The sequence below is a fragment of the Apteryx mantelli genome, chromosome 5, assembly GCF_036417845.1.
Source record: "Apteryx mantelli isolate bAptMan1 chromosome 5, bAptMan1.hap1, whole genome shotgun sequence".
Taxonomy (NCBI): Eukaryota; Metazoa; Chordata; class Aves; order Apterygiformes; family Apterygidae; genus Apteryx; species Apteryx mantelli.
Genome location: NC_089982.1, coordinates 33,177,102 through 33,204,135, shown reverse-complemented (window position 1 = coordinate 33,204,135; position 27,034 = coordinate 33,177,102). Strand labels below are relative to the sequence as shown.

The 27,034-nt window shown below is 40.1% G+C and overlaps 1 protein-coding gene across 3 annotated transcripts in view; it reads left to right on the top strand.

The window, feature by feature from the left end:
- The first annotated feature begins 3,284 nt into the window (after nt 1-3,284).
- TBC1D9 (TBC1 domain family member 9) overlaps nt 3,285-27,034 on the top strand; it is a 61,497-nt gene continuing 37,747 nt past the window's right edge. For all 3 annotated transcript variants that reach the window (XM_067297755.1, XM_067297754.1, XM_067297753.1), the window contains exons 1-4: nt 3,285-3,411; nt 19,344-19,454; nt 24,085-24,203; nt 25,831-26,059. In XM_067297755.1, coding sequence (XP_067153856.1) covers nt 3,285-3,411; nt 19,344-19,454; nt 24,085-24,203; nt 25,831-26,059 — 586 coding nt within the window. The remainder of the gene's footprint in view (nt 3,412-19,343; nt 19,455-24,084; nt 24,204-25,830; nt 26,060-27,034) is intronic.

The following is a 27,034-nucleotide window of genomic DNA, read 5'->3' as shown; positions in this document are numbered from 1 at the left end:
TTTTAATTGTAAAGATGGATCATATATGGAATTAACTTGGTCATAACAGTTGGATATGAAAACAGACCACAGAGAGATTTCAGAACAAGGAGTTAATAGTAAGGGGATGATTTGTAGCAGTCTCTGTATTATTTTAATATTCTAAATGATCAAGACTGTGCAAAATAATCTTTACTGACAATGTTTCTAAATGACATAGGGGTTCCCAGGATAGTACTGGGATAGGATAATACTGAATTAAGGTTACTGCTATATTGGGACCCAAATCATCCTACCAAAGCCCCGTGTTTACTTCCATAAACCAAATGTACAGCAAAGAATGCCAGTTATATCTAAAATATGGGTGGCTGCTTTAGAAAGCTCTTAGTGGGTGAAGATTTAAAATAATGTGTTCAATGTGTTCCCAGTGCAGTGCTGTGTCAAAAAGGATGTGTGAAAAAGAATTTCTCCAGTCATAATACATAATATAACAATAACACAATAATATTGGCTTCAGCTAAAAAGGTCACCATGATAGGACAACAGCTATTTTTCTTATTACTGTGAAAGATCAGGTTTTCACTTAAAAATGCCTTGATGCTAACTACAACAAAGCAACAAAAAGACACAATATAACGTATTTTTAACTGCCATTTACATAAGTTAGGACTTTTTTTTTTTTCCCCCAGTTCTATCCAAATGTTCTGGAACACTTAATGGAAAAGGAATAGAAAGGATGTAGGAACTTATGGTTTTGGTGTTTTTCATGTCATTAATATATGTCACTGTACTTATATCTGAAACAGACCAATTATCACTAATAAGGCTGGGCAGCTGTCTTCAGTGCTTACAGTTTTGCATTTATAATTGTGTGTACCCCCAGTTCAAAAGAAAGTAAGGAATGGGAAAGATGAGGATTTCCTCTCCTGTTAATGCTAGGCTATTGCTCTATTCTCTCTCGAGATCTACTGAACTGTTCCCAGGGAATGAACTTCATCCCTGGCTCTGACTGCAGCACAGTATCGTTTGCTTATTCTTTCCTAAAATGTCACAGTGGTGGTGTGGTAGCTCTACTGCAAGTTGCTGGCCATGAGGGCATTACTAGTGACAAGACAGGAGCATTTACCAGCCTTGTGGCCACTGAGCAGTCTGGTGTGATGTCCTGCCATTATCACTCAAGGAAACTGCTAGGAATTCTTGCCACTAATTTTAGCCAAGCTAGAATTTAAGTTTCAATCTGCTCTGGGAGGGTTTTAACTAGAGCTGGTCAGGAAGCAAATAAAAAAAGGAAAAAATCCTGAATTTTCTTCTCAGTTATAAACAGGGGACAGTCTCTGCTTGTTCAGAGTTTTTCTTTAAAAATGCTTTTTTTCCCCACAAAATGATCCAGCAAAAAGGGCTAGGTCCTTTCAACAACATTAAAATTCCAAAATTTCTGATTCTGCCATGAATTCTGAAAGGGCAACGAGGGTCTTCTCCATTCCCACATAAATTGTATTCGGAACCGCACACTTTTTCTGCTGTTTCAATATCCCTGCCATAACACTAACCACAAGGAAGTTCACCGTGGCGCAACGGAAACGAGGGGAATAACGCTAGTTTTTAAATGCTCATCAGAGGCTGTCACTTCCCTCCCCTGATCTTTTTAGCCCCGCAGTAAGGGCGCGTGGCTGCTTCCCCAGACAAGAGTCATCTCCGTGGCGATGTGTCTGTCTCCGCATCAGACCTCTGTGAGCACCTCCTTCCACGCCGGCACGTGCTGGCACCAGCGGCTGAAGCTCTGATGTAGAGCCAAGACCTACGCATGAGAAGCTTGTGCTTGGAATATTAGGTTTTTAATCTTTGAGGTTTAATTTTCTCTCTTTTTTTAATAAAATAGCAGTAAGTATCTGAGCAAATAGCAGTTTTCTCACTAAAGGCCACCAAGCCCCATCCTTTCTTGAGGAGATGGAAATCAAGACAGCGCCCTGAACTGCCTGGGTACAATGTATGCGTTACCTGTATACATTACTGTGATATGTGCTAATTTGTTGCATCAAAGTGAGAAACAGCCTTGGGAACATCTTGTATTGTGGTATGTACTAATTTGTTACATCAGCGAGAAACAGCCTTGGGAACATCTGTGGGAACATCCTACAGCCTGTGGTGGGGGGCATGTACTCCGCCTGAGAAAATTGAGTTGAGCTAGCGAAGCGGCAATGTTAGTTTAGATAGCCTAATATGGCACACAATGCAGAGGAAGACTCCAGCCTTCATCCCCACGACCACCAGAGGGCTGAAGAAGACCCCCTAGCAACAGCCGGCGCAACCGCAGAAGTTACAGGAGGTGCCCCGTATACCCGGAACTGGAATCGCATGTAAGGAGACTGTGAGGGGGGGTTGTGCGCGCCGTTGGTGGAGCAGGAGACTCCCCCCGGCCGCCCAGCGCTGTTTTGCTTACTTGTGACTTGCTCAATTATTTTATAAATTGGAATTTATGCAACCCGGCCCGAGTGGTTGTCAATTTGTCACGTTTACCTATAACATTACTGCACTCTCTGAGCGTACTTGGTACGAGCTGCCGAGTGCATCGGCTCACTTTAGGGCTTTTCAGGCCCTCAGAGCAGCCCCCAAAACACCAAGGATCAGTTATGATGAGGTCTTCAGCAGCCCAGGTGAACTTTAAAGGTGCTGCTGGCACAGCAGAGGCCACGTACACCGCAAGCGACCGGAACCAGGAGGCAGCTCCGCCGCCTTCTGACCCCGGGGCTCACTCCCCGCTGCCCCCGCCATGCCCGGAGGATGGGCGGGGGGGGGGTTGCTGACAGGTAGCGCGCGTGACCGGCCATTGCAACGGCCGCCGCAACGGCCGCGCGCGCCGGAAACAGCCGCCGGGGCCTGTCAGCGGCGGCCCCGCCCCCGCGGCGGCCCCGCCCCGCGCTCGCGAGCCGCCCCGCGCGCAGGTGCGGGAGCCGCGCCCCTGCCCCCCTCTGCCGCCTCCCGCCGCGCGCGCGGCCTGGCGGTGCCGTTGAGGGCGGGGCGGCGGCTGCCGTTGGGGCGGCGCAGTGCGGAGCGGCCCCTTCCGCGGCGCCGCTGATGTCACTGCTGTCCCGGGCGCTGCCGGGCCCCGCGGCCGCTGCGCGCCGCGCGGTGGGCGGGTAGGCGGGCGCAGAGCCGCGGGGCATGCCGCTGCCGCCGCCGCCGCGGCCGGGCACGGCGTGTGATGCGCCCGGAGCCTGAGCGCCGGCGCGGGCGGTGCGTGCCTGCCCCGGGCCGCGGCGCGGCCCGCCCCGCCCGCCGGGCCGCCCTTGGGGTGCGGCGGGAGCATGTGGGTGAACCCCGAGGAGGTGCTGCTGGCCAACGCGCTGTGGGTCACGGAGCGGGCCAACCCCTACTTCATCCTGCAGCGGAGGAAGGGGCACGGCGGCGATGGAGGCGGCGGCGGGCTGGCGGGTAAGGGCGCGGCGGCGGCGGCGGGTCCCCCCGGCAGGGCGCAGTAACGGCCCCGGGGCAGCGGCGCGGCCCGGGCTCGTAGCGGTGTCGCCGCGGCTCTGTGACCTTCCTGGGCTTAGCGGCTGCGGCTCCCTGCCGGAGGGAAGGCGGCGGCGGCAGTGGTGGTGCGGTGGCCGAGGGCTGCGGTAAGACCCAGGCAGCCTTTTTTTTTTTTTTTTTTCCTCTTCACGTTGCGCAGGGTGTGGAACAGGGTAACGTTTCCTTACGATTTGCGCTCTTACGGCTACTGGAGAAGCTGAAGCTTTCCCCCGGTGATCAGTGGCGTGTGATCCCTTCGTACGTTAGGGTGTGACTTGGAGACATTTATGGAGGACTCTGTTTTTGAACTTCTCATCCTTTAAACCAAGGCTGAGTTGTACTTCACAAATACATACCACGGGGACAGATTTGCTTTGTATCCCCTGTGTTCTTCTTTGGGGTGTCCTGGTAAAGTATGTTCCCCGAATGCTTTGTTTTTAACCCTTGGCAACTCAAAACACCTTTGTAGAGGTTTGGGTCACGCACATTTTGGTCTCTACGATAATGTGTGCATGTGTTTGTCAAGACCTTTCATTATTTTTAGTCACTATATATGCGTTTTTATAAAATCGGAAATACAGAGCTCAGCAGTGTTACCACCAATCCTGCCTGAATTGGCAGAAATTAGTCAGACTTGGTCTCTGAAGACTCTAATTTTTTCCTTGCCCACTTACATTGAAACTAGCTCTTTAGACTAGTCAAACATATGGATTGCATATGTTTGGTTCAAGGTCCTCACTATATTTGCCAAAAGATCAAGTGTTTGTTCAGCCTTTGAATACTCTACAAACTTGTAAATAATTTACAATCAACTAAAGCACCACTGTAAAGTGTTTTTTCATGGAGGCCCTTGAGGTTTTCAGCATATTTTGGTGGTGTTTGTTAATGTACCCACCTCATTCTTGCATAGGAAGTGACCAGCAGTTATTCCATGTTGGCTGCTGGTTGATTTTTATCTTTGAAATTTTGAACAAGATTGACAAATCCATTTTAAATCTTTCTCACCTCAGAAGTTTACCCCCACTGTATTTACCAAGGAATTGTTTGCTTTCTGGCCTTTCAAGGATTACACAACTGCCACTAAGTATTTCTTCCACTATCTTAGTGCAGTAGGTAAAGAGCTAGAAGAGATGCTTGACAATGAAACGTTAAAGCAGCTTAGGATTTACCAATGAGAAAATCAAAGGTGTGATTTAGTCGTCATATTCATAAGGGATACTGAATTAGTAGGTTTGTTAGTATGACAAGATTCAGTGGCCAGATATTGATGCCTAAAAATAAGAAAAATAGGGTACAGACTTATAAGAGACTAATTGACCATTGGTAAGAGTTACCAAAAGTTATAGTGGGTTCTCCATGACTTTTTTTTTCTTTTTTGGTTTAAGAAAACTGGATGCTACTTCCAAAGTTCTCCTTGTTTGTCTTATGCAGGTGATCTGACTAGGCATCCTCATGGCTCTCTGGCTTTGTCATTTTTGAATTGGAGATTGTTTGAGAAACCCAGTCAGTGTCCCAAACATCTCTCAATTATTGGGGGAAGTATTTTGAGAATTTTAGGTTTTCTCTTCAGCAGAGTGCATATATACCTAAGCCTTGTTGCAGTTGTATGCATAATAGTCTGACTGATGATATCATTGTACAGAGTGAGAGACAACTCTTGAAGATTTAGTCCTTTGAGTGAAAATAGGATTTGTAAATGTCTGCTGCTTCTTTTGTGAAGCTCAGGTAAGCCTGCAGCATTTGGTAAGAGGTCAGAGTAAAGAAATAGTTCTGTCTTTGTGCATCTTTTTCCCCTGGAATTTAAGTTTTAGTGCAGTGTATCAGTTATTTGACTTTGTGGATGCAGTCTATATAGTGAATACTGATTCAGAATGCAAAAGTTGTATACCTATTTTGTAAACTGCTTTTCAAGTGGCTATTATTGGTGTCTGTGCTTTGCCTAGAATCGCATCTGTGCTAGGGATGAGGTAGTAGCAACAAATAGCCACTTTTTAAGGTTTTTGTTTGTTTGTATGAGTCGGGGGGAGGGGGTTGGGGGAAAAAAAAAGTTATAGCCTTTTTCACTATATTGCTAGAACCATAACTAAACAAGCACCCATCATGCTAGCATGCAGAAACAGCCTTCATAAAGTTATTAGTATTGGCAGTAGTCAAAGAGCTGTATGGGAACTTGTCGGACCTTGCTGTTTTAGCACATGGAATTTTGCCACAACAGTGGACAAAGGGTGGGAGAGGAAGAAAGATGGCAATAGAGTGGCTGGGTCACTCCCAACCTGGTAGGCACAAAAATAAGTGGAGTTTATGATTAGTTGTATTTCATGGAAACACCAGTACTGGAATGTTGTGCCAGTTGCTGTAACACCTGTGATCTACCCGTTGAGGGCCAAGGCGGGCCAAGGCAGGCCAAGACAGACAAAGGCTTGCTCTTAGTAGGAGAGACTGGCTAAAAGGAAAATGTTGAGGGACCTAACTGATCCAGAGGTTTTTAAAAATAAAATAAAATAAAACTGCTGAAACTGTCAACACAGTATGTAGTTTGTGATAAGGATAGCATTTTGGATGATCTTGTGAAAATTCTGTAGATGATAAAGAAAGAACTGTAATGACAGAGCTGGAGACTGTCTGATCCAAATTAGAGAAATAGAAGAATGAACCTCTTCAATTTTTTTCCATAATTCCTCTGTCTATAATGACATAATACTGAAATTTGTTCAGTTATACCCTAAAAAATCACCCACCCTTGAATATTGTATAAAATCTGGCCTGGTTGCTCTGCAGTAAACCAGATCACACGTCCTTGAAGTTGATTAGAAATACTGTATGTAAGATTTTCACTGCGGTGGGAGTGGTCTGAATTTATACATGCAGAGAGGATGTAAATACAGCTGTCACTTTTTTTTTTTCTTGTGATATAATTTCTGCTGACGTGCTCCCTCATTGTTGACTCTTGAAGTTTGTCTTAAATTGTAGAATGACAATTGGCTTTCAGATTGCTGGACATATGGGATTATCAACGTGAGATGGCTTCACTAGTGTAATTTAAACCGTGGTTTGACAATGAGAAGCATTGATTCACTGGTATTGCCATCAAATCCAGCTTTGCCATGAAACTGAACAGTCAGCAAACTGATCTGGGTTAAGGCTAATGCCCCTCTTTCCTTCTGTTAACTCCTTAAATTTTGATAAGCTTAATTTGTGGCTGCACTGTAATCCCATTGCGTTAGCATAGCAGAAGAGCCAGAGTGCTTTGGTGCGGGTAAATGGGCTTGAGAGGGGGAAGGCCGGGGTAGCACTCTTTAACAATGCTGCTGCTGGGTGTTTTGGCTGTGCAACTGGGGCTAAAGGCTGACAGTCACTGCGGACATGACTACAGTGGGTCTCAGGTTTACCTGTCCTCCATCCCTTATTTATCATCATCCCTTGGGTGGAGGTTACCACCACCAGAGCAAAGCCCGGGAGAATGGATCTTGTAGGTGCCATTCACACACCTCTATCCGAAATGAAGTGGTTTATATTGCCCTGGATATGCGTGAAAGTAATTCTGATGATTTTCTGTTGAAGCAGAAGAGCAGTATTTGCCTCATCTGTTCTCCTGGCTCCTCTCTGAGTGTAGTAACCCTTTGCTGGAAAGGCAGTATCTTTCAGTTTGGGGGAAGGGGTGAAATCTCAGCCTTTTCTGCACTGATTCTCTGCCTTTGGCTTGGATTTACATAACTTAGTTAAACAGAGGAAGGTCTCTTGTTTAAATACTCATTTGGACATTAGAAATACTTTCGGCACTTAGTTTAATATTGGATTGTAACCTGCTAGAAGCTTGATTAAGTGTTAGTGCAGTGCCTAATCAGTCCCTGGAAGTCATCTCTGCTAACAAAATGTAGCTAATTAATAATTTGCCTAAGAGCTCCAGCTTTTCTACTAAGCTGTATGAAGCCATTTTTATACTAAATTAAGGTCCAGACTCTTTTGAATGATTGTGTCTACGTCAGAGCAGTCATACCAGTGCAACTTCCCTTTGTAAGCATGCCCTAACTGAAGAGTTGTTTGGGTTTTATTTTCCTCTTAAAAGAAAAATGGGGACAACTTTGTAGATTGGATTTTAATAGCTGCTCTGTAAACTCTTTATCTTGCATCACTGCATTACTCTTCCAGGACAAGACCAAAAATGTACTTTCCTGCTTTAAATGTATATGATGGTTGATCAATATTCTCCATAGTGAAATCATTTCATGCTTTGCACATAATGCCTTGCCTATGTTTTGCTTTTGAGTGAACATTAGTCAAGACTTTGATCTTCCTTCTGTTCACCAACAGGGCAAAAGCCTTTCTTTTTCTTCTTCTTATTTTTCTCTGTGGTGTTGGGTGTTTTTAATCTTCTCTTTTTAATACCTATTCTACTGTTTGACAGCTGTCAGTTTGCCTGTTTGTCAGCTACCTCCCTTGAGCAGCTTGGTAGTTTGGCCTTTATGAAATGCTTTGTTCCCAATAGGATCCACTGTGTTACGGCATTTGCAGCCTGTACCAGCTGGAGCAGAGAAAGCAGGAGAGAACATGAACCTAATCTCTCCTGTGATTTGGACATTGTGCCTTGCACTAACATATTACTTTCATGGATGTAAGGATCTTGATTGTCATAAGTTTTATAAATACCTAGAAGGCTTTTGTTTGTTTGTGTTAGGTATATACTTCACTGTGAAGTGAAATAGATTTAAAATGTTTCAATACTTGCTTTCTGCTATGTTATTGTAATGTTTGCCAAACTTATTTGAAAACATTATTTCAAAAAATTAATGCAGCTAATAGTTGAGAGCATAACAAATGCTTTTGCTACAGTTTACAGGAAGAGAGATTGAGGGTGTGGCATGATCAGCTTATGCGACTGTGCTGTGCTTCTTTTCTTGGGTGCATACATTTGTGTGTGAAACAGAGATGAAATTTGAAGTCACTTTCTTTAAGATGTTGTTATTGTAAGATCCCTTTGAATGCCAAAACAAATAATTTCTTCTTAGCTTGCAAGAGCTGTGTTTTTAAGGAGTGCATTATTTTGCAGATAGGATGTTTATGCTTACAGCTGGGACAGCGCGTGTGTGAGACGGTGCAGGTTTGTGAGGCCATGAGATGTTGCCAAAGATGATTCTAATACTTAAGTGGAAGAGAGCAGGTGGAAATCTGCTGACTTTGATAAAAGAAACTGATGAAGTACTGTCTTTCTCACCAGATACATGTGTGGAAGGGGCTGACATATAATTTCCACACTGGAAAGGCAGAAAGGAAACATTCTGAGCTTGACTGACTGATGCCGGCCTTCAGTGTCAAATTTAATACACTTTTTAATACTGTGACAGTGTTCTAACTCGGAACACTTTTCTGCAGCCTTCCTGAACAATACAGTTAGGAGCCCAGATTTGGGAAGGAATTTTGCCTTGTTTTCATCCTCTCAATTTGGAGCAGTAAGGAAAGGATAGCTTAAAAACCTGCTTATGTTTAAGATTTAGAAAAGCTTTTGGCCAGTATATCATCTGCCTTCATGAAAAGATGTTGCACGCTTTAACAAACTTGATGCTTTTTCTCTATATTGACTAAAGCAGTTAAGATTTTAACACTTGTTACACTTCAGAGAGAAGCCTGTGCTTCCTGATACTTGAAATAAAGCAGTTACCAAAATGCATGTAATTAGCATAACTTATATGAGTGGTCAGTTTATCCATCAGCTTTCCATGTCCATTTGGCTCATGGAGTGGAAACTAGTCTCTCGTGCTCCTGTCATTTGTTGTTACAGATTGTCTGTTCTCTTGCTGCTGCGGTTTCTTATTAGGATTCGATATGGTTATACTTGCTTCTTCACACCATATGATATCCACTTTGAGATGTCATCCAAATATCTAGAGACGGGCAGTTGAACTGCTGATTCTCTGGACTGGTTCACCAGTCTTTGTATTGAATTCCCAGATACCTTCACATATGCTTATTTGGAAGGTGTCTTGTTTCCTCTCTTGTGCTTCTGTTGATCTCCAGTTCTTACAGACAGTGCACTGTTTGCACAGATACAGTGCTTGAGATGAAAAGTCTCAGTGTTGCTTGGTGCAGCACAGCTCTTGTTTCCATACTGTATTGCTTTCTGGTGAAAGACTTTCCTATCCTTGATGCTACTTCATCTCTTACACTTTGAGTAGTGTGACCCATCAAGGCCTCTGAACTGATCTGTCACTTGCTGGTTTTGCCTTCTAACATAATATTATTGCTTGACACTTGGAATTCAAAGATGTTTTCCGGGCCTGCTATTTTTGGAGATCTCTGTTCATCTGAAGCCCTGTTGGTAATGTCACTTAAGAGCACAATGTAGTAAGTCAAGTCTAGGCCATTATACCAGAGTTTGTATTGCTTACAGGATTTTTGTTATTATTGTCTAGTACCACACTGAAAGGTGTAGAGAATGTGGCACTTTTCTGCAACAGTATCCATACTTGCATCACTCTAATGTCCAGTTGCTTGTTCTTGTAAGAATATATCATATTTCACAGAGGGTCGTGGCTTTGACAGTTTCAGTTAGTTTTGTAGAATTAAAAGAGGTTCCACAAGGTAGGCTGGTATAGACTGTCGCGTGCCTTTGAAAGTGGGTTAAAAAAGTACATATTCTTGTGTAATTGTTCTTCATGTAAACATTTGGCATGTGCAGGATCAATTCAGCTTTCTCTGTTCTTCTCGAAGATTTGCACCCTCTGCTGCTTTTATCCCTCATAGTATCATACTCTGTAATGTAGCTTTTTCCTGTAAGAGGCCAGAGTTGTTGCTGCCACTGGTTTTGCTGAAATATAAAGATACAAGGTGTGTAAATGGTTTTAATAGTTCGACTGTGAAATTTTGCTCTTTTTCAGCTCTGCGATCACTAATCATACTTCTGAAGTCTGATCCATGTTGACTTTCAATACTCAACATTTACACTTTGCCTTCAAATCGAGTGCTAATGTGGGTTTAAATCCTGGAGGATTTCTTCAAAATCTTCTGTCTGTTTGTTTTCTAACTGATTGTGAGTTTCTCTAGTCCCGACTTCCAATTGCACCATTTTTTTGTTGTTGTTGTTTTCAGACAGTTCTGATCTGCTTGGTGTAATGGGTTTGTGAATTCCTACCACCACAACAACCTCATTTTCAGCTAATAAGTTCTCTACGTATTTTTGTTTCTTTCCTCACAGTTCTGTGTTCTGCTTCCCCGTTGCATTTTCCAGTATTTCATTAGCCAAAGTACTTGGATTTTCTGTTCAGCATTCTTTCTTTCCCTGGTAAAACACCTCCTCTGATAGCTTATTGAAGTCTGATTCTGTCCGTGTTGGTATTCAGTCAGGACAGTTGATCTACATTGCTTCTTCCAAAACCTGTCCACCTCTCTTGAGAATTAGCTTGTATTTGATCCTGCTGTGCTTCAGGACTGTTCCTTAGCTCAAGCTGAATTAACTTACTGTAGACACTTCAATTCTCAATTTTGTGTGAGTGATTTTTTTTTTTTTCTCTTGGCTAGATTCAATTTAAAATCAGTTTTCTTTGTAATTTGGCGGTACTTTTTAAAATTGGTCATGCTTACTTGATTTTTTCATGAATTTTATGTAGTTTACCTGAATCTTATGTTGGTGCAGATGTAGTTGATTTAGACCATGAGGTGAAATTAGTGTTTAATTTGCTTACACTATTCTGAGGGAAGGGGATACTTAACAAGAATTAGTTCTGATCACAAGTGAAACTCGGTGACTTCCCTTCTGTTTTGGTCAATGATTCTTGGCTCTGGCTTTCCCCAAGTATGTTTTTTTGGGGGGGAGTGGTGGTGGTGTTTAACAAACTCTGAAGGAGTGAGTTTTGATATTTTACTAATATCTTGTTTATTATTTTTTAAATTATTGACTACTTTAATTGATTTTTATATGTAATATATATATATAAAAAAAATTTAATGATTATTATAGAACCACCTTGGAGGCAAGTGTTAACTCCATGTCTCTTCTCACTGTTTCTCCATGACCTTATAGCCTCATGTGATTGACATGTAATACAAAATTTATTTTCTCCAGGTGTGTGAGATTATTTGGGTTTTTGTCCGAATATCAGTTTCCTCTGATCTGTAACCCTTCACATACCTGTAATTGTCTAGTATGTCCTGTTGGTACTCATCTCTCTACCCATCCTTTTCCCACTTCTATTAGGTTTTTGTTTTATTTTGTATCTAGTAGATTTGTTTTGGGGACACCTATTCATTGGATGTATTATTTGTGAGGTACTGCACTTAGACGTTTCATTGTCTGTAAGCTTCACCTTGGTGGAAGTAAAGACAATTCTTTTGTTGTCTGTGTGTGTACATTCTGATTTTTGTCTCTGTTGAGGAGAAAGGCAGCAAAGTTTTACAATCCTAAAATATTTTTAAATGAAGCTTAGTAGATAACATTGACCAATATAGTCATATCATACAATGATTAAGGCTCTTCAGTTTAACAAAGTTACAAGAAGTTCTAAAAGCTAAAATCTAAACCTAGTCAGACTTAGATTAGAATTACGATATAAATTTTAAAAGGGATGGTCATGAGTCATTTGGACGCCTTGGCAAGTACTGTGGTAGATGTTCAATTGCTGATCACTGTTAAATTGTGACTTCTAGAAGATAATGTAGTTCAATCGCAGCTGTTAAACTTGAAGGGAGGATTAAAGCTTTATCCTTTGTTGCTGCTTTATGCTGCTGTAGTCAAGCTAGACCACCACGCTGGCCCTTCCTGAGTTTTGTATGTATGATCCCTTTTTTTTTTGAAGATTGTTTGTTAGGTTTTAAATCTGTTCTCTCTCATTTGTATTCCTCAGCTTGAAGACAGAAAGAACAAGTACTGATTTTGCTGCTTATCTTGCTAAATGTCAGCAGAGTGACAGCACTTCCTTGAGTCAGTTTCCCTGCAGATGTTTGAAAACTTGGGCACAAAGGAATCTCTGGATAGGCACATCAATGTCCTGTAAAGTTTGTTGGGAGAAAGAAAGCACAACGAAGGCAGCCATTGAGGAAAACTTAACAAATTTTAGGCCTTAATTTCAGAGGAAGAATTTTTTTCATGATACAGCATTACATGTCCATATAAACTAATGCCGTATAATTTTATGGGAAGACCATTATCAAATAAATATTTTGAGATTATCTCCCCCCCCCTTTTTTTATGAATACACACATAGACTACAGAACTGTCTATCTCATCATAAAGTTGCAAGGGTGGTGTTCACAATGATGATGTTTTCATACTTTTGTGGATATTGTTACCAGGATGGGAAATTTAACACTCCGATTATATTTAAATGGTGTATGATACTTACTATTCATTTAGTTTGTCCCATGAAATCAAATAGAACTGATGACTCGTTTGAAAGGGTATGTCTATAATACTACCTATGGAGTTCAGATTGTTGCTTAGGTTGGGTTTTGACAGACAAGTAATTGTATGACCTCTTCCTGTAATAACAAATAAGTGAGCTGATTACATGAACACGTGGACTGCCTTGAGAAAGAATGGAAAAATAACGATCCATTGTAGTGACTAGGAAAAACAAAAGCTTGTCTGTACATCTCAACTATGTATTATTATGAGTTATTTTTCTTACAGTCCAGGAAGTAATATCTAAGCTTTAGGAAGAGTTTGTTTATTGTCCATGAAATCAATATAAAATTAAGTGCTCAGATGAAACCATGGTATAAATCAACACTACTGAATGAGGCTTTCTCAGAATTCAGCCCAAGTCTACAATCCAAATGGGTCCCTTCAGTGTTTCGGGATTAGGACCAGAGCGCATTACCTCTTCATCTTACACAGTGGGAAGAGAAAGGGTCTTCAACATGCTTTAAATACTGGGAACCATTTAAGCAGTATGTGTTTCATTCAGTGTTGGAATGTCAGTACACCTGTTTTAAAAAAAATCTTACTAATGAAGTGTGTGATTTTGCAAGCTTTCTTAGGAGTGGATTGAGACATTCCAATTTGCAGTATTGAGCTCATAAATAAATAGGCTACTGACATAAATGGGACTACTTGAGTAATAGTTCATCAGCATGACTTTAAGAGTCCCACTCTGACCTGTCTTAAATCTTCGCTCTTCTGGAATGTATACTTCTACATTTGCTCTAGGTGCTAAAAAGATACATGCGTGCTGTTTGTTTAGGCATTTTAAAAGTAAAAATCTGTTACTGAAGATGTTTGAGAGACTGACAGGCTGTTCATTATATAAATGATAGTTTGTCAGAAGTCACCTTCTCTTGGAAACAATTTATATAAAATTTTGGAATAATGATAATAATGAGGGATGTGGTGCATTTTTATTGTTGTGGGCCTGCATGAAGGCATTACTAGCACAACAAAAAGAGCCATGCATATAGTGAAAATGATTGTCAGCAGGCTTATTTCTGTTGATAAACTGCTACTGAAACAAAGGAAGCACTGACCCCTGGCAAGGTGATAACGCTCAGATCTCTGACAAAGTCGATGAAGATGACACAATGTGTATCCCTATGAGTGGGAAGCCAAGTGGAAGGAAATATACTCTGGCTTCTGCTGTCCCAGCCCCAGGCTAAGCCAGTAGCAGTGGCAGCTGAAAGGTTAGAAGAAAGGGAAGGGGGTAATAAATAGGGAGCATCTGCTGCTCTTCTGCCCTGCCCACATGCTTTGTGGGGTGCTTGCACTGTTCTTCAGCCTCTCTCTGGAGCAGAAGGGTGTCTGTGACTCCCAAGAGCTACTGGCTGCTCCCCATCAAGCATCTTTGTCTGCTTGACTCTTGGGTCTTCTGCAGCAGCCATAGCCACTGAGTGGAGCTGGAGAAGGATCTGGCAGTGATGGTGACAGGGCAGGGCTCCCAGCAGCCAGGTGAAGGACAGGAAGCTTCTCCCTTCTCCCCATAACATACACTTTGCATCTGGCAAGCTGAGGAGGAGAGCATGTCCCTGGATGGCAATGAGTATGAGGCACAACAATCGCACCAGCCGCAAAATGACCTCCTTCCAGGTCTAGGCAAGGCTCATGCAAGTTGCCTACGACACTGAAGAATGGAGGCATCATAGATCACTGGTCTGAACTGCAAACATCCCAAATCTGAGGGTTGCAATGTTATAGCTGGACTAGAAGTGTCACTTTGTGATCTTGTCCTGAGCTAGATAGTGTTAGCTGTGCAACAAAACCATGCTGCCAGTAACTTTTAAGACTTGAAGGGTCACTATTCATTGTAATTCATAAACAGTACCTAAATTGGTTTTGGTGCTTTAATATGGCACTCAAAAGGTAATATATAATCCAGGTCTTCACTCTTGACTGTGTAATCCAATTTACCTTGAGGACCTTGTGTATTTTAGTGGGTAAAACATTGCAAGGTCACAAACTTAATCATAAGATTGCTGTCAGAGGGGCTGTAGCAAGGTGGTAAAAACTACTTGATGTGTGTGTGCGTGTGCACATATTTTTTTTTTAATTTAAGTCAAAGCATGACTTTTGGTGATAAAGGGTTACTGTTTGTCAGTGAAAAAAATCCTGTTGTAATGAAAAATGGTTGTTCATATGTAAGATGCATAAATTTGCTTTTCCTTTTAATTTAAACATCAGTAACTGCAAAAAAAATAGCAAATTCTTGTGAAAGATAAAAATGTAATCACTAGTTATTTTAAAATAAAGAAGAAAAGAAAGAGGGGAGATTAGACCTGCAGCAAATAGTTGTGTCACAGTCATCAAGTACAGGAATGTATGTATATCCAAACAACTAAAAACATTGCGAATTCTATAGTTATTTGTCTTCACATACTATAAAGCATGTATTTTCAGTAGTGGTAATTTAAGATATACCAACTTGATTCTGCTGCAGGTCATCCATTGATTTCATTACCATTTGTGGGCAATTTGTAAGCAGTCTGGCACTGCCTGCAGATCCCCAAGGAGACGAGAGTGCAGTGATGTTTGGAAGAGTCTAGCTGGCAGAATCAATTGGGCTAGTCTTCAAATCAAGATGACATACCTTTCTGGAAAGTACACTTTGGTCAAATAGAAATCATTTGGCTTAAAAAGGGTTTGTGTTATACAGGAAATCAGGCTTCATGTTGAAGTAATCCCTTCTAGCAAAAAACACTTTGAAATTTGATTACTAGTATAAAGTTACAAGCACAGTGCATCATAATTTAATGCATGAGTACAGACTACTAATCTGTACACTTTGTGCAATGATTATTGCCTGTCCCCCTGCTGCTTAAGACTAAATGTGAGGCACAGTGTTCAGATAAATAAACTGTAGTATGATTTCTTTCCTCAATATAAATTATATCAAGTAACAGAATTCCTTTCCAGTAATACCATCCAGGTCATTGTATGTCCTTCCAGTAATATGATGCAAGAGCAATTGCACCGGCCTCTTAGCCAGTTGCATCTGCGTCTTCCCTGGTTTCAGACATTACATTTGTGACTGATTTTTTCCTCTGCTAATACCTGTGTTTCACAAAAAAGAAAAAATACTTCATATTTTTCTGGTCTTTTGATTTATGATGTGAGAATGCAAAAGAGGAAGCTGACTTTATTCAAAAAGTCCTATCAAACAAAATGAAGATATTCTTCCTCCCTTCTCCCCTCCCCTCCCCACGTCTATGTCTGGTTGCTCCAGACATCTAGCATGTGTGTCTGGTGGGACTGGTCCTAGATATACGTTTTTTTGTGCTTGAGTGCCTTCAGAATCAGGGCTGTCATCAGTTTGTCAGGCGCTAATCCCACTAACTTTTAACACATGCTTTAAATCTATGCTCATGAGAACTGTTCACTTGAACAAGGGCTTGCAGGTTTAGTATTCTTACATAGGAAATTCCTTCCCTTGTTTCATTATGTCTTGTGAGAAACCTGATGAAATGAAAGGAAAGACATTTGCAATCAGTATAGTCACATTGATTTGATAACTGGGTAATTCATTGGCTCTTGCCCAAGGAATGATCTAATCTAAGCAATATGATTCTTTCTTTTTTACGTGTACTTTCAGTTGCTTGTTTCTTCAGTGTTTCTCAGAAGGTACTTGCTGTATGAAGAGTTAATGAACAGGATTAAAATTGATTATTTCTTTCCTTTTTTTTTTTTTAATTATGATTGCTTCCACGTAGAAATTCTTCAGAGAGATTATCAGTTTAAACTGCTATTATTTCTTTGTGGTTGCATCACATATCTGCATTTAAAAAAAAACAAAAAAAAAAAACTGACCCATAATGCAAAATGGAGCAGTTCCTAAAGGACAGCAATAAGGGTAATTGTATGTTTAGAATAGTAAATATAAATTGGCTTTAATGTATAATAATACATAAATTATTTTTGAAATACCACACATATCTTCTATCAAAACAGATATTCCATTGTCTAAGTAAGATTTTAGTGATAAAGTGTCTGTTGCAATTGATTCAGAAAGCTAGACTTTGAATTTTCCTTGGGGCGTTTTGGAGGTCTGTGGATTTTCTTCCTCCAAGCTTGCTGCAGGGACATTTCTACAGCCTGTTTCCAGGGAAAAGGGACTGGACAACTCTTAACTGCACCAATGGAAAGTATTCTTCTTTTTCTTACATACCTTCCGTCTGTTGTTTTGGTGTTGGCTAGTCCAGCACTCCAACATACATTGTTATTTTCTTTGTTTTTTTCCCCCTCTCCTCCTATCTTCAGTGTCTTAGGGAGAAGGAGGTAGGGTGAAGACCCTTTTTTGGTGTTGCTAAGCAAGTCAGTCGGTTTATTCTAGCTCTTTGTCCTCAGCTGTGTATCCCAGTTTTCACAGCTGTAGCACCCTCCTAGAGCTAGTGGCAAAATTGTTAGGGCCATCCACACACCAATAAATTTGGCAATACAGCAGAAGGAAAGAAATGAACCTATTTCTAAAGATTCCAGAGGCTTAACAGTGTATCTGTACCCCAGAGAAGAGTATGTTTGGCCAGCATACAACTTTATTTAATATTACATCATGCCTATTGCATGTTTAGTACTATCAGTAGACACGTGAAGTTGTAAAGCATGAATAAGCTTTGGCATAAGCCCTGCCACTTGCTTGCAGCAAACCCAGAGGAGAAACTCGTAGTATCTGGCTTGGTCTGTGCTCCAATTGAGAAATACTCTTAAACTCACTAGTAACTTTACACATTTGAGGATCTTTGCCCATTGCTGAAGTGAAATGTGTACGCATTGTTTTCTGGACCATAGTTGTATTGTTTTTTGTAATGGTAGAATGGAGAGTATATGTAACAGAAAAGAGTGCAAGATAATGGAAGTTTAAAAGAACATTATAAACTACTTCAGTGTGCTAAGTTTGAAAGTAATCAAGATGTATCTAGGAGGGCTGGTGGAGTATCGATTGGGGGAGTTTGTCAGCATACACCAGTAATCAAAAAGACATGAGAGGTGAGGGTATAAAATTGCATAGTAACTGCTAAAGCTAGCTTGGCTAATGAACATTGGACTATTTTACATTACTATTTTGTGTTCATATTCTGTAATCAGCAGACACCTTTCTGGCCTTGTTTGCTAGTGACCTGATACCATATCCAGGCTTGTTTTTCATGTATTTCAGAATTCTTGGATTAAAAAATGGTGGATATTAGTGGATTGGGTTACATTTAATTTAGAGATTACATTTAATCTGACTTGTTAAGAACTGTATATTTGTTTCCACAAACAAATAAAAAAATATCAAATTGGAGAATACAGAATCACTGGTAGGTGGGGTATTTCCAAATGTCAGTTGCAGTTTGGATTTAACAACTCTACTAAGATGGAAAATGGGTAGTGCTTTTATACCTTTGTGATGCATAAAGCCAGTCTGAAAGAGGAACAGCTAGGGAAGCAGCCTTCTGTACCACTTAGGACACTACAGAATGGGGAACTAATAAAACTGACAGTAAAAGATGAAAGCAGCCAGTTGAAATTAGAAGGTGATTTTAATAGGAGTGTTTTAAAATTCTGGATTTTTTGGTGCTTGCAGATTATTTCAGCTGTTAGAAAACTAACTTCTGCCCCAGTAAATATTTGCAGAAAAAGTTCCTTTTAAAGTTCATTCTTTTTCAGGATGTGAATTTACTGAGAATTTCCAACACAAGAATTTACAATCCACATCTCTGCATGGGAGATGAAAATTTTTTTGTGGAGGTGAAAAATGGGGAAATCTCATATAGCTTTAAAGAATAAAAAGGGCATTTTGTTTTTTTTGTTTGTTTATTTGTTTTTAATAAGTTCCTATTACTATCTAGAAGTCAGGGAAATCTTTTGGGGGAGTGTTGGTAGCATTTGGTATGCAACTGTTGATGGCCTCTCAGTAGCAAAGAATTTTCGAAGCTACTTTGGGGAAACGGAATGGCTTTGTCTTTCAGCTGGAAAACAGCTTCACTGTTAGTATTTTGATCCTTCCTACCCTGAAGAGCGAGACCATAAAATAGCATAATTATCTTTGCTGGAGGTCTTTGGATTATGTTTTTCTAGCTGACTGCTCTATTTTGAGTCATTCTAGGCTGTATTGACTGTTTTTTTTCAGGGCTCCAAAAGCCTATGAAACGCAGAAGAAAATTAAACATTTTTTAAACATAGATTTATAAAACAGCTACCTTATGCTTTTTTTTAATTTGTCTGCCTTTATACTAGAATCAATTTATGTTTAAAAGTTGGAGTCTTGTTGAAACTGAAGGTCTTTCCCTGTTGAGTCACTCTTCCCTTTACAACATGAAGGAACAAGTGTGTTGGGATGAATACATAGGTCTATCTTTTCCTGTGGAGGGTGAAATGGAGGATTTAAGGGAGGGGAGGAAGCATGTGGGGTCCCAGATGATCCATCACTCGATATTCATCATTATTTCCTGTCCTGTAGGTCTCCTTGTGGGTACTCTTGATGTTGTGCTGGACTCCAGTGCAAGAGTGGCACCATATCGAATCCTCTACCAAGCACCAGACTCCTTGGTATACTGGACTATTGCCTGTGGTAAGGATACACATACTGACATGTGGATTTTTGTTCTTCCCGGGTACATCACATAACTAATAGAGCATCCTGCCTGCTGAGAACAGTCATTTCAGGACAAATAAATGGGTCAGGATGAAACAGAAAATCTAGTGGTTAAATAGGAAGCTTAGGAAAATAGGAAGTGTTATGTTAGGCAATGACTGGGTAAAAACAGAAATGACCTTGGAGCAGGGACAGAGGCCTGTGTTATTTTCCACTGTTCATCTCCCAAGTATGTTCCCTGACAGACAGTCTAGGGTCTATCCCCTTTCCTTGCGTGTTCTTCCCCACACTCACAGCTCATTCCTGCCGCACTTCTGAAGCACAGCATTCCTGAGTGATGGGCTACCTCCAAACAGTGTGGCAGGGGGAGTGCCTGGGTTATGGTCCCCAAGTTATCTAGACTGGGCACCTGACTTCCCTTGAAATGGAAACTAGGAAGATAGTGCAATCTCAGCTCTCACCTGAGTATTGAGTATGCCTAAGGCACTTCCTGGATCTTGGGATCAGTCTCCTCCAAGGTGAGTGCCATCTAAGTCCCTGGGATGCCCACTTCCTGCCCAGTTATTTCAGACAGAGTGTATCATCCTTCTAGGTATGAGGTACCTAAAATTTCAGCATGGCAGTGCCTAGGTTATGTGCTTAAATACAGAGTGTATTTTCTTAAGTAGATGTGGTAACCCTTAAGAGCTTTGGTCTTGAAGGCTCAAACTTTGACATATCTAACCATAAGGCTGTTCCTTCTGTCATTATAGTGGTTGCCGAAATCAGTGAGGTGTCTATTTTGGTATGTCAACTAGGATTTCTGCGTGCATCAGATCCTGTAAAAATTAAACATTTATTTCTGTGGTCAGGCACTTTTTGCAAGTGGTGTGAAGCAGCATGTAGTCTGGTTCCATTTGCCAACTCTGAAAAGTGTCTGCAGCTGAATGCAGAAGATGGAGGTTGTTTAGCCTTCATTGGCTAAGCTTGTAAGGTCAAGTCCTCAGTTTGATAGGATTACTTTGCCAGTCTTGGAAAGTGAAAACCTTTTGAATGCAACACTTAACTAGCCCTAAAGTTTCAAGGTGTTTTAGGCAGCAGCCAGAACCCTGTTCTTGTGAAAGAAAATTGAAAAAGAGGACAAATGGGGAATGCACATGTGCCTGTCATCCTTTTAATAGACTATTAACTTCCAGCACCCCTGACGCTACCTGAAATTCAAAAATATTGGGTAATGGAGCTGTAGACTGCTGCTGGCCTAACAATGGCACCCTCTCATCTCCATCCTCCCACCAGAATTTGAAATTTGAATACTCGGGATGACTTTTCCTCCAGATGAGTTAGAAGGGATATGGGGGTTTGCATAAATCCTCTGTCTTGAGAAGAGTGGGAGGGATGGACTGAGGCTTGCCATAGATCTTATAATTTTTGCTGTTCAAAGCAGTCTTATAAGCATGTGATTCATGTGTCTGGCAAAGGTGATCCCAGAGCTGTCTCATGTTCTGAATTCAATATGAAGTTTTTGAATAGCTCATCTTAGTGCAGGTATTTCTTGTCACTTCTGATGATAAGCAATTCTGATAGATGGTTTCAATTAAACAGCCATTTTTTCCCTGTGCACTGATTAGTATCAACTCCCTGAAGGATTTTAAAATTCGTATAACATAATTTCCATTTAGTGACAGCTAATAGTAAAAATAGATATTAATGGAGTTGTCAGTATTATGAAGGTCTTTTTGGAAGCTTCATTTAACTACTTGCTTTGTACTGTCAGTCACTCTGCTGTGACAGCAAGTAATGGGACATTGCAGGTCAGCTTCTGATGGATCTCAGTCAGGAGAAAGAAAGGTAAAAGTCATGTTTATTTACATTATCTGTGCCTGGGCAGAGAGGATTGCAGACACACGTACAACCCCATCTTCCCTTCACCCAAATGTCAGAGCATAGTGATTAGTAAGCACCTCTGTCCCAGAAACTCAAAAAGGAGTCACTGAGGGCACGCATTTTCTTGCTGTTTACAGACTCCTTTTAGACAAAATAATGGATCACAAAGCTCTCAACAAAGGCGTGTTTCTTCAAAACACTAATACTGTGCACACATACAGAAATGAATTTCTGTGACTTTGTGGAAATGGGCCTTGTGACTCTTTCTGTAAGTGCATTTGCAGATTTTTTGTGGTGATATCTATAGATAATTACTGTTGTTTATACTAGTGTGTTGCCTCAGATAAGCAGAGGCATAAAATTGAAAGTGGAGGAGCTCATTTCATTTCACCATAAGCTGAACGTACCATTTAGAGAAGGGGAAGGAGTGATTAACAGCCCATTGTACATACTGTTGTCCCTTTCATTTCCTCCCAGTTTTTGCTCTGTATTCCAAAGTGCGGTGGTTTATATGCTAGATGTTTTTTTCCCTTCCCTAGGATTTAGAGATATTGCTTAATTCACCTAAAAGGCCAATGAATTAATACTTTCAACATGTGCTAAGATTGACAAAGGATAAGTGTGTACTTTAAAACATTGTAGTGGAAATGTTTTTTAATCCTGAGTAAACAGAGCAAAGAGAAGGGTCTAGACTGATGAGAAATAGATTAGAACTCTAATTCTGCTCCACGTCAGCTGTGGGTTTTGGCCTGATTGCATGATATGCTGTAGATGAGAATGTCTGGGGGAGTAAACAGTAAGATACTGGAGACAAAAAGCAATGGAAAAATTGAGGTGGGAGGTGACAGGTTGAGGATATTAACCAAAGCTCTTGAGAAGTGATGAAAAATAACTGATCAGCCACAAATGAGGAACAGAGTTTTAAGAAAGAGAGCTTTGGGGAAGTGTGTTTGCACTGCTTTTCACTGCTCTTAGAGATGAGCAATTGTTCTGATGACAGTCTAGTTTTATACACATAGCTCATATATCTCACCATTGCTTTTTACAGCAATGTAAAAGCCAAGAAGAAATAAATCAGTCTTCAGACCACCTTCCAAGTTCCAGAAAGAAGTGGTTGCATCCAGTAGTTTTGAGGGGAAGCAGTGGTGACAATCACTTGCAGTTCTGAAATATCATTGGTTAAATATGCAGGCTGATCTGCAACATGATTTATTTATCTATACTGCAACCAGAAATGTGAAATCTCCCTGGAAGTTGCACAGAATGTTGTGGTCTGTTGCTTTCCTTAGAGTTGTGTAAAGTTCTGATTGTATTCCCTAGAAATAATTCTTTCCCCCAATATTTGTTGCTGAGCAGCAAAGAAGTAATTGTTTGGTATGTATTCAGGACAGTTGCATTGAGTTCTTCTATGAACCATGGAAATGCTTGTGTCAAAACAGTATACCGTGGATACGTGACAATCTAGTTGTGCCTGTACCAAAGCTGGAGAATTTATTAGCAGCAGCTTGTTGTAGCTTAACCTCTTTCTAATGGTTGGTTACGCCTGAGCAGCTTTCCTTTGTTGGGTTCTGTAGGCATTAGTTAGCAGGCAAGAGCATTTACTCCTCACTAGTTCTCAGTAAAATGAACCAAAAGCTGTGACTGAAGAAGAAAGGGGAAAAATAGAAAAGACTCTAGCATTGATTGTTTCCTAGTTAGATTGACATACTTCTAATCACGCTTCAGATGCATATATTTCAATGTGAACATTTAATGATTGTTTTCTGAAAATACTTACTTAAACCCTATTTTGAAATAAATCCCACAGACTCCATTCTGGGGACACAAAATTTCTGCAAGTACTTGGATTTTATTCTTCCTTCAAGATGCACACAGAAAGATCTTGAACAGCACAAACAATTTTATTTTGCAAGACAGAGAGAACAAAGGGGACAAAATGAAAGTTTTATTTATTGCAATTCCATCTCAAATAAAATAGAAGCAGAAATTTGCATATGTAAACTCAAGTTCATGCCAGAAGCTTTTTCATTCTAGTTCTGTGCTACTTTATAAACTATGTGTATGCTGATTCTTCTGCGTCAGCGTTATCTCACTTGACCCCTTTTGGTCTCCTAAAAAAACTTGAGTTGCTGAAGTTCAGTTTATTCTTTCATCATTACAAGTAAACCACCTCTGACAACTCTCCCACCCCTAAAAAGACCTAGCTTTCTTAGAGGTCTTTCAGCACTGTTCTTTTGAGGAAGATGCTTTTCAACAGAGTTGTCAGGAAAACTGTCCTTTTCAACTTTTACTCTTGTAAATTTATAATTATTTCATAGTGTACCATTCTATATCAGGCTGAACAATTAAGAACCAATTGTAGAATATACAACCATTGAGGGTTTTTTGGTTTTTGGTTTGTTTTTTTTGTTGGTTCCTAACAGATGCAAGTAATACCTTTACTAACTTTTCAAGGTGAAGTTGAACAGTTTGGTGTTGTCATTGTGGCTGGAATTCTAAATTTAGTTTTTCTTTCACTCGTGATGCTGACATAAGCAATAGGTGCTTGTTACAAAGGATCTTGAAAATTGCCACCTATTTACTATGAAATTGCAGATTATGAGAGAGAATTTTGGAATTTCAAAGGATACAGCATCTGCTATATGGTGAAATATTGCTTCCTTCGTTACTGGCGAGTTTTGAATTCTCTGTTTATGATTAAGAGGGCATAGAAATTGGTAACATTTATTTATTTATTATGCAGGTTGCTCAAGGAAGGAAATCACTGAACACTGGGAGTGGCTTGAACAGAATTTGTTGCAAACTCTTTCAATCTTTGAAAATGAGAATGACATAAACACATTTGTCAGAGGAAAAATACAGGTAGTTAAGTATATTATTATAAATGTTGTTAATGATAGATGTGACTGCGGAAGGAAATCTGATGTGAATTCTAAGCAAATTTGACCTAGCATTCGTATACTGCTTCACCTTTTTGAAGGAAAACCAGAGAGTGATAACATGTACCAAAAATTAGGGAGCCTGGCATTAGTGCACATAACTACAGCAATGTGGTTAAAAACAAAATTACATGTAGACCTCCAATCATTTAAATGTTTCAAAGTTAATTGTGCTATTGCTTCTGTCTTAAGCTCTGTCAGTTTTCAATGCAACTTTTTTTCAGTGCAAAGCTTTAACTTTTTTGCACATGCTCATTCTGTAATGTCTCTTTACCTATTTCTATACAGTTATATGGCTTAATATTGGCCTTTACACCTTATATAGGTGTTGGGGGTTGCTAGTTGATTTTTGGTTGATTTTACCAGTGTATCTTTTCCCTCCACAGGAGAATATACTGATAAAAAGTACTTCATCCATGCTAAGAATTATATAAAAACAGGTTGATGAAAGATTATGCATAAGCAAAATGATTATACTGTACATAATTTGTGTGTATTCCAGACATTCACATTGTTTCATTCCTTTCTTTCAACATTTTGTGTAATAAGTCAACTGTCTTAAAAATTCCCTTGTGTTTGAGTGTATTTTACTAGTGGATCAGATATGAAGGCTATAGATGCTCATGAAAATATCTTATGTCAGAAGACATCTGTTTTGCAAAAAGATAATCTTTTAAGAAAATTGTTACTTTTAGATTTGAACAACTATTTTTAAAAAATTGTCTAACAAATGAGGGTTAGCTATCATTACTCTACTCTCCAAATGAATGGACCAATTTATCAAGTAGTAGCTTCCATTTTATAACTTTAAGATAGAGGGCAGTAAAGAAGGTTTATGAAATAGATTGGAAAATAAGTGAGTACAGCAGAACTTCAGTTATTTTACGGAAACGTCTGTAGTCTTTCAGGTATCAAAAAGCAGCCTTTCACTAGACTACTGCCATTTCAGACTTTATGAAGCTCTTCTGCACCTGAAAGTATGAATGACTTTTCTATCCTGTTGGTTAATCTAATAGAAGATAGTTCTGTTTCTCTTACTTTTTTGTTCGGGACCCATTAAGAAGGGTCATAGGTTGTTTTTTTCCTTTTCCTTAATAAGTAATAGATTCTTTTTTCTTTGACTTTTTTCCTTCTTTTTAAAAGAAAATGTTCTAGTGAAATCCTATCCCTGTTTCCTCAAGAAGCATCTTACCTGGGAGGGGGAAAACTCACAGGTCACAGATGCCTTGTAGCTAGGAGTAGGAGTAGTTAGGAATATTTGAGATAGACTTGTTAGTTTAAAACAGGATGCTGACAAAGCAGCTAAGTGGTTGGTGCTTGGTTACTTGTGACACAGACATGGTAAGAAGCAAAATCATCAGAAAGACAGCCTTCAATAAAAGTAAGTAACTATGTAAGCAAAAGAATGAGTAGAAAAACAGGGAACAAAGAAAAGACTTTCTTGACACCACAATAATTTGTGGCCTTTGCATCCAGAGAGCAATGGTAATAAGGATATCTACAACTCTGTGGTGGCTAACACACTATGTACTTCCTTCACTGCCTGCTAGGGCATCATCGCTGAGTACAACAAAATCAATGGCATCAAGGAGGATGATGATACAGAAAAATTTAAGGAAGCCATAGTGAAGTTTCACAAGCTATTTGGGATGCCAGAAGAAGAGAAATTAGTGAATTATTACTCCTGCAGTTACTGGAAGGGGAAGGTTCCCCGTCAGGGCTGGATGTATCTCAGCATTAATCACCTTTGCTTTTATTCTTTCCTCATGGGAAGGGAAGGTATGTATAACAGTGGAATGGTGGTCTATGCACCTGAAAATTTTTAGGAAATCTTCTGCAGTTTGTTACTGTTTGCTTGCTGGATGCTAATAGTACAAAGACGTTGCTAAGTAAAATTGGAGTAGGGATCAGTTCCCTGATTGTCTGCACTGCTTAATTTTACACTGGCTCCCTGGCTTGTTTTGGATTTTGCAAACTAGCTGTCTGCAAAAAAATACCCCAGCATGGTTTAGTGGTATTGTTCACTTCAAGGACCATGTCCAAAAGAAAATAGGGGTGAGATCGCACCAGTTTTGGCTCCCTCTGCTCTTATACAATCCCCCAGTACTACTCAGGCAGGCTTTGCAACCTCAAATGCTCTTGTACCACACCAGAGAATCACAAAGGGCTCAGAGGAGACCCAGGGTCAAGTGCTATATAGTTTGGATGCAACCATTCTGCCCTGAAGGGAGCTTGTTCAAAGCAGTGTAAGAGGTGAGCCAGTCTGGACTGCTTGATTTTGGGCAATGGATTATGCCCAAGTCTTTCTGTTTAGCTATGTAGACTAAGAGAATGATTGGTTTCTGCATTAAAAAAAAAGTAAATTTAGTCTCTGTTCTAAGAAACCAGTATCCTAACCTACTGTAATGGTGTGGAAAGAAAAGCCAAGGATCTGGCATTGTTGTAGCATTTTTTAATGTGATGTTTTAATATATAAAAATTGTAGTTTTAATATATAAAATTATACAGCAGAGGATCCTGAGATAACCTGTACAAATCCTTCAGCTTCTGCCATTCTGCTGGCAAGTGCAGATGCATGTAGGAGAAATACTTATTTCAAACCTCCATGCAAGATGTTCTTTGAATACTATGTGGTATCCTGGTTGTGCCTTAGTATTGCCAGGGTTCCTAAATGCTTGTGGTTGTACACTATGACACTAAAGAAAAACTTTATAGTTTTCTCCCCAAAAAATTGAATGTGATATTTCTGCAATA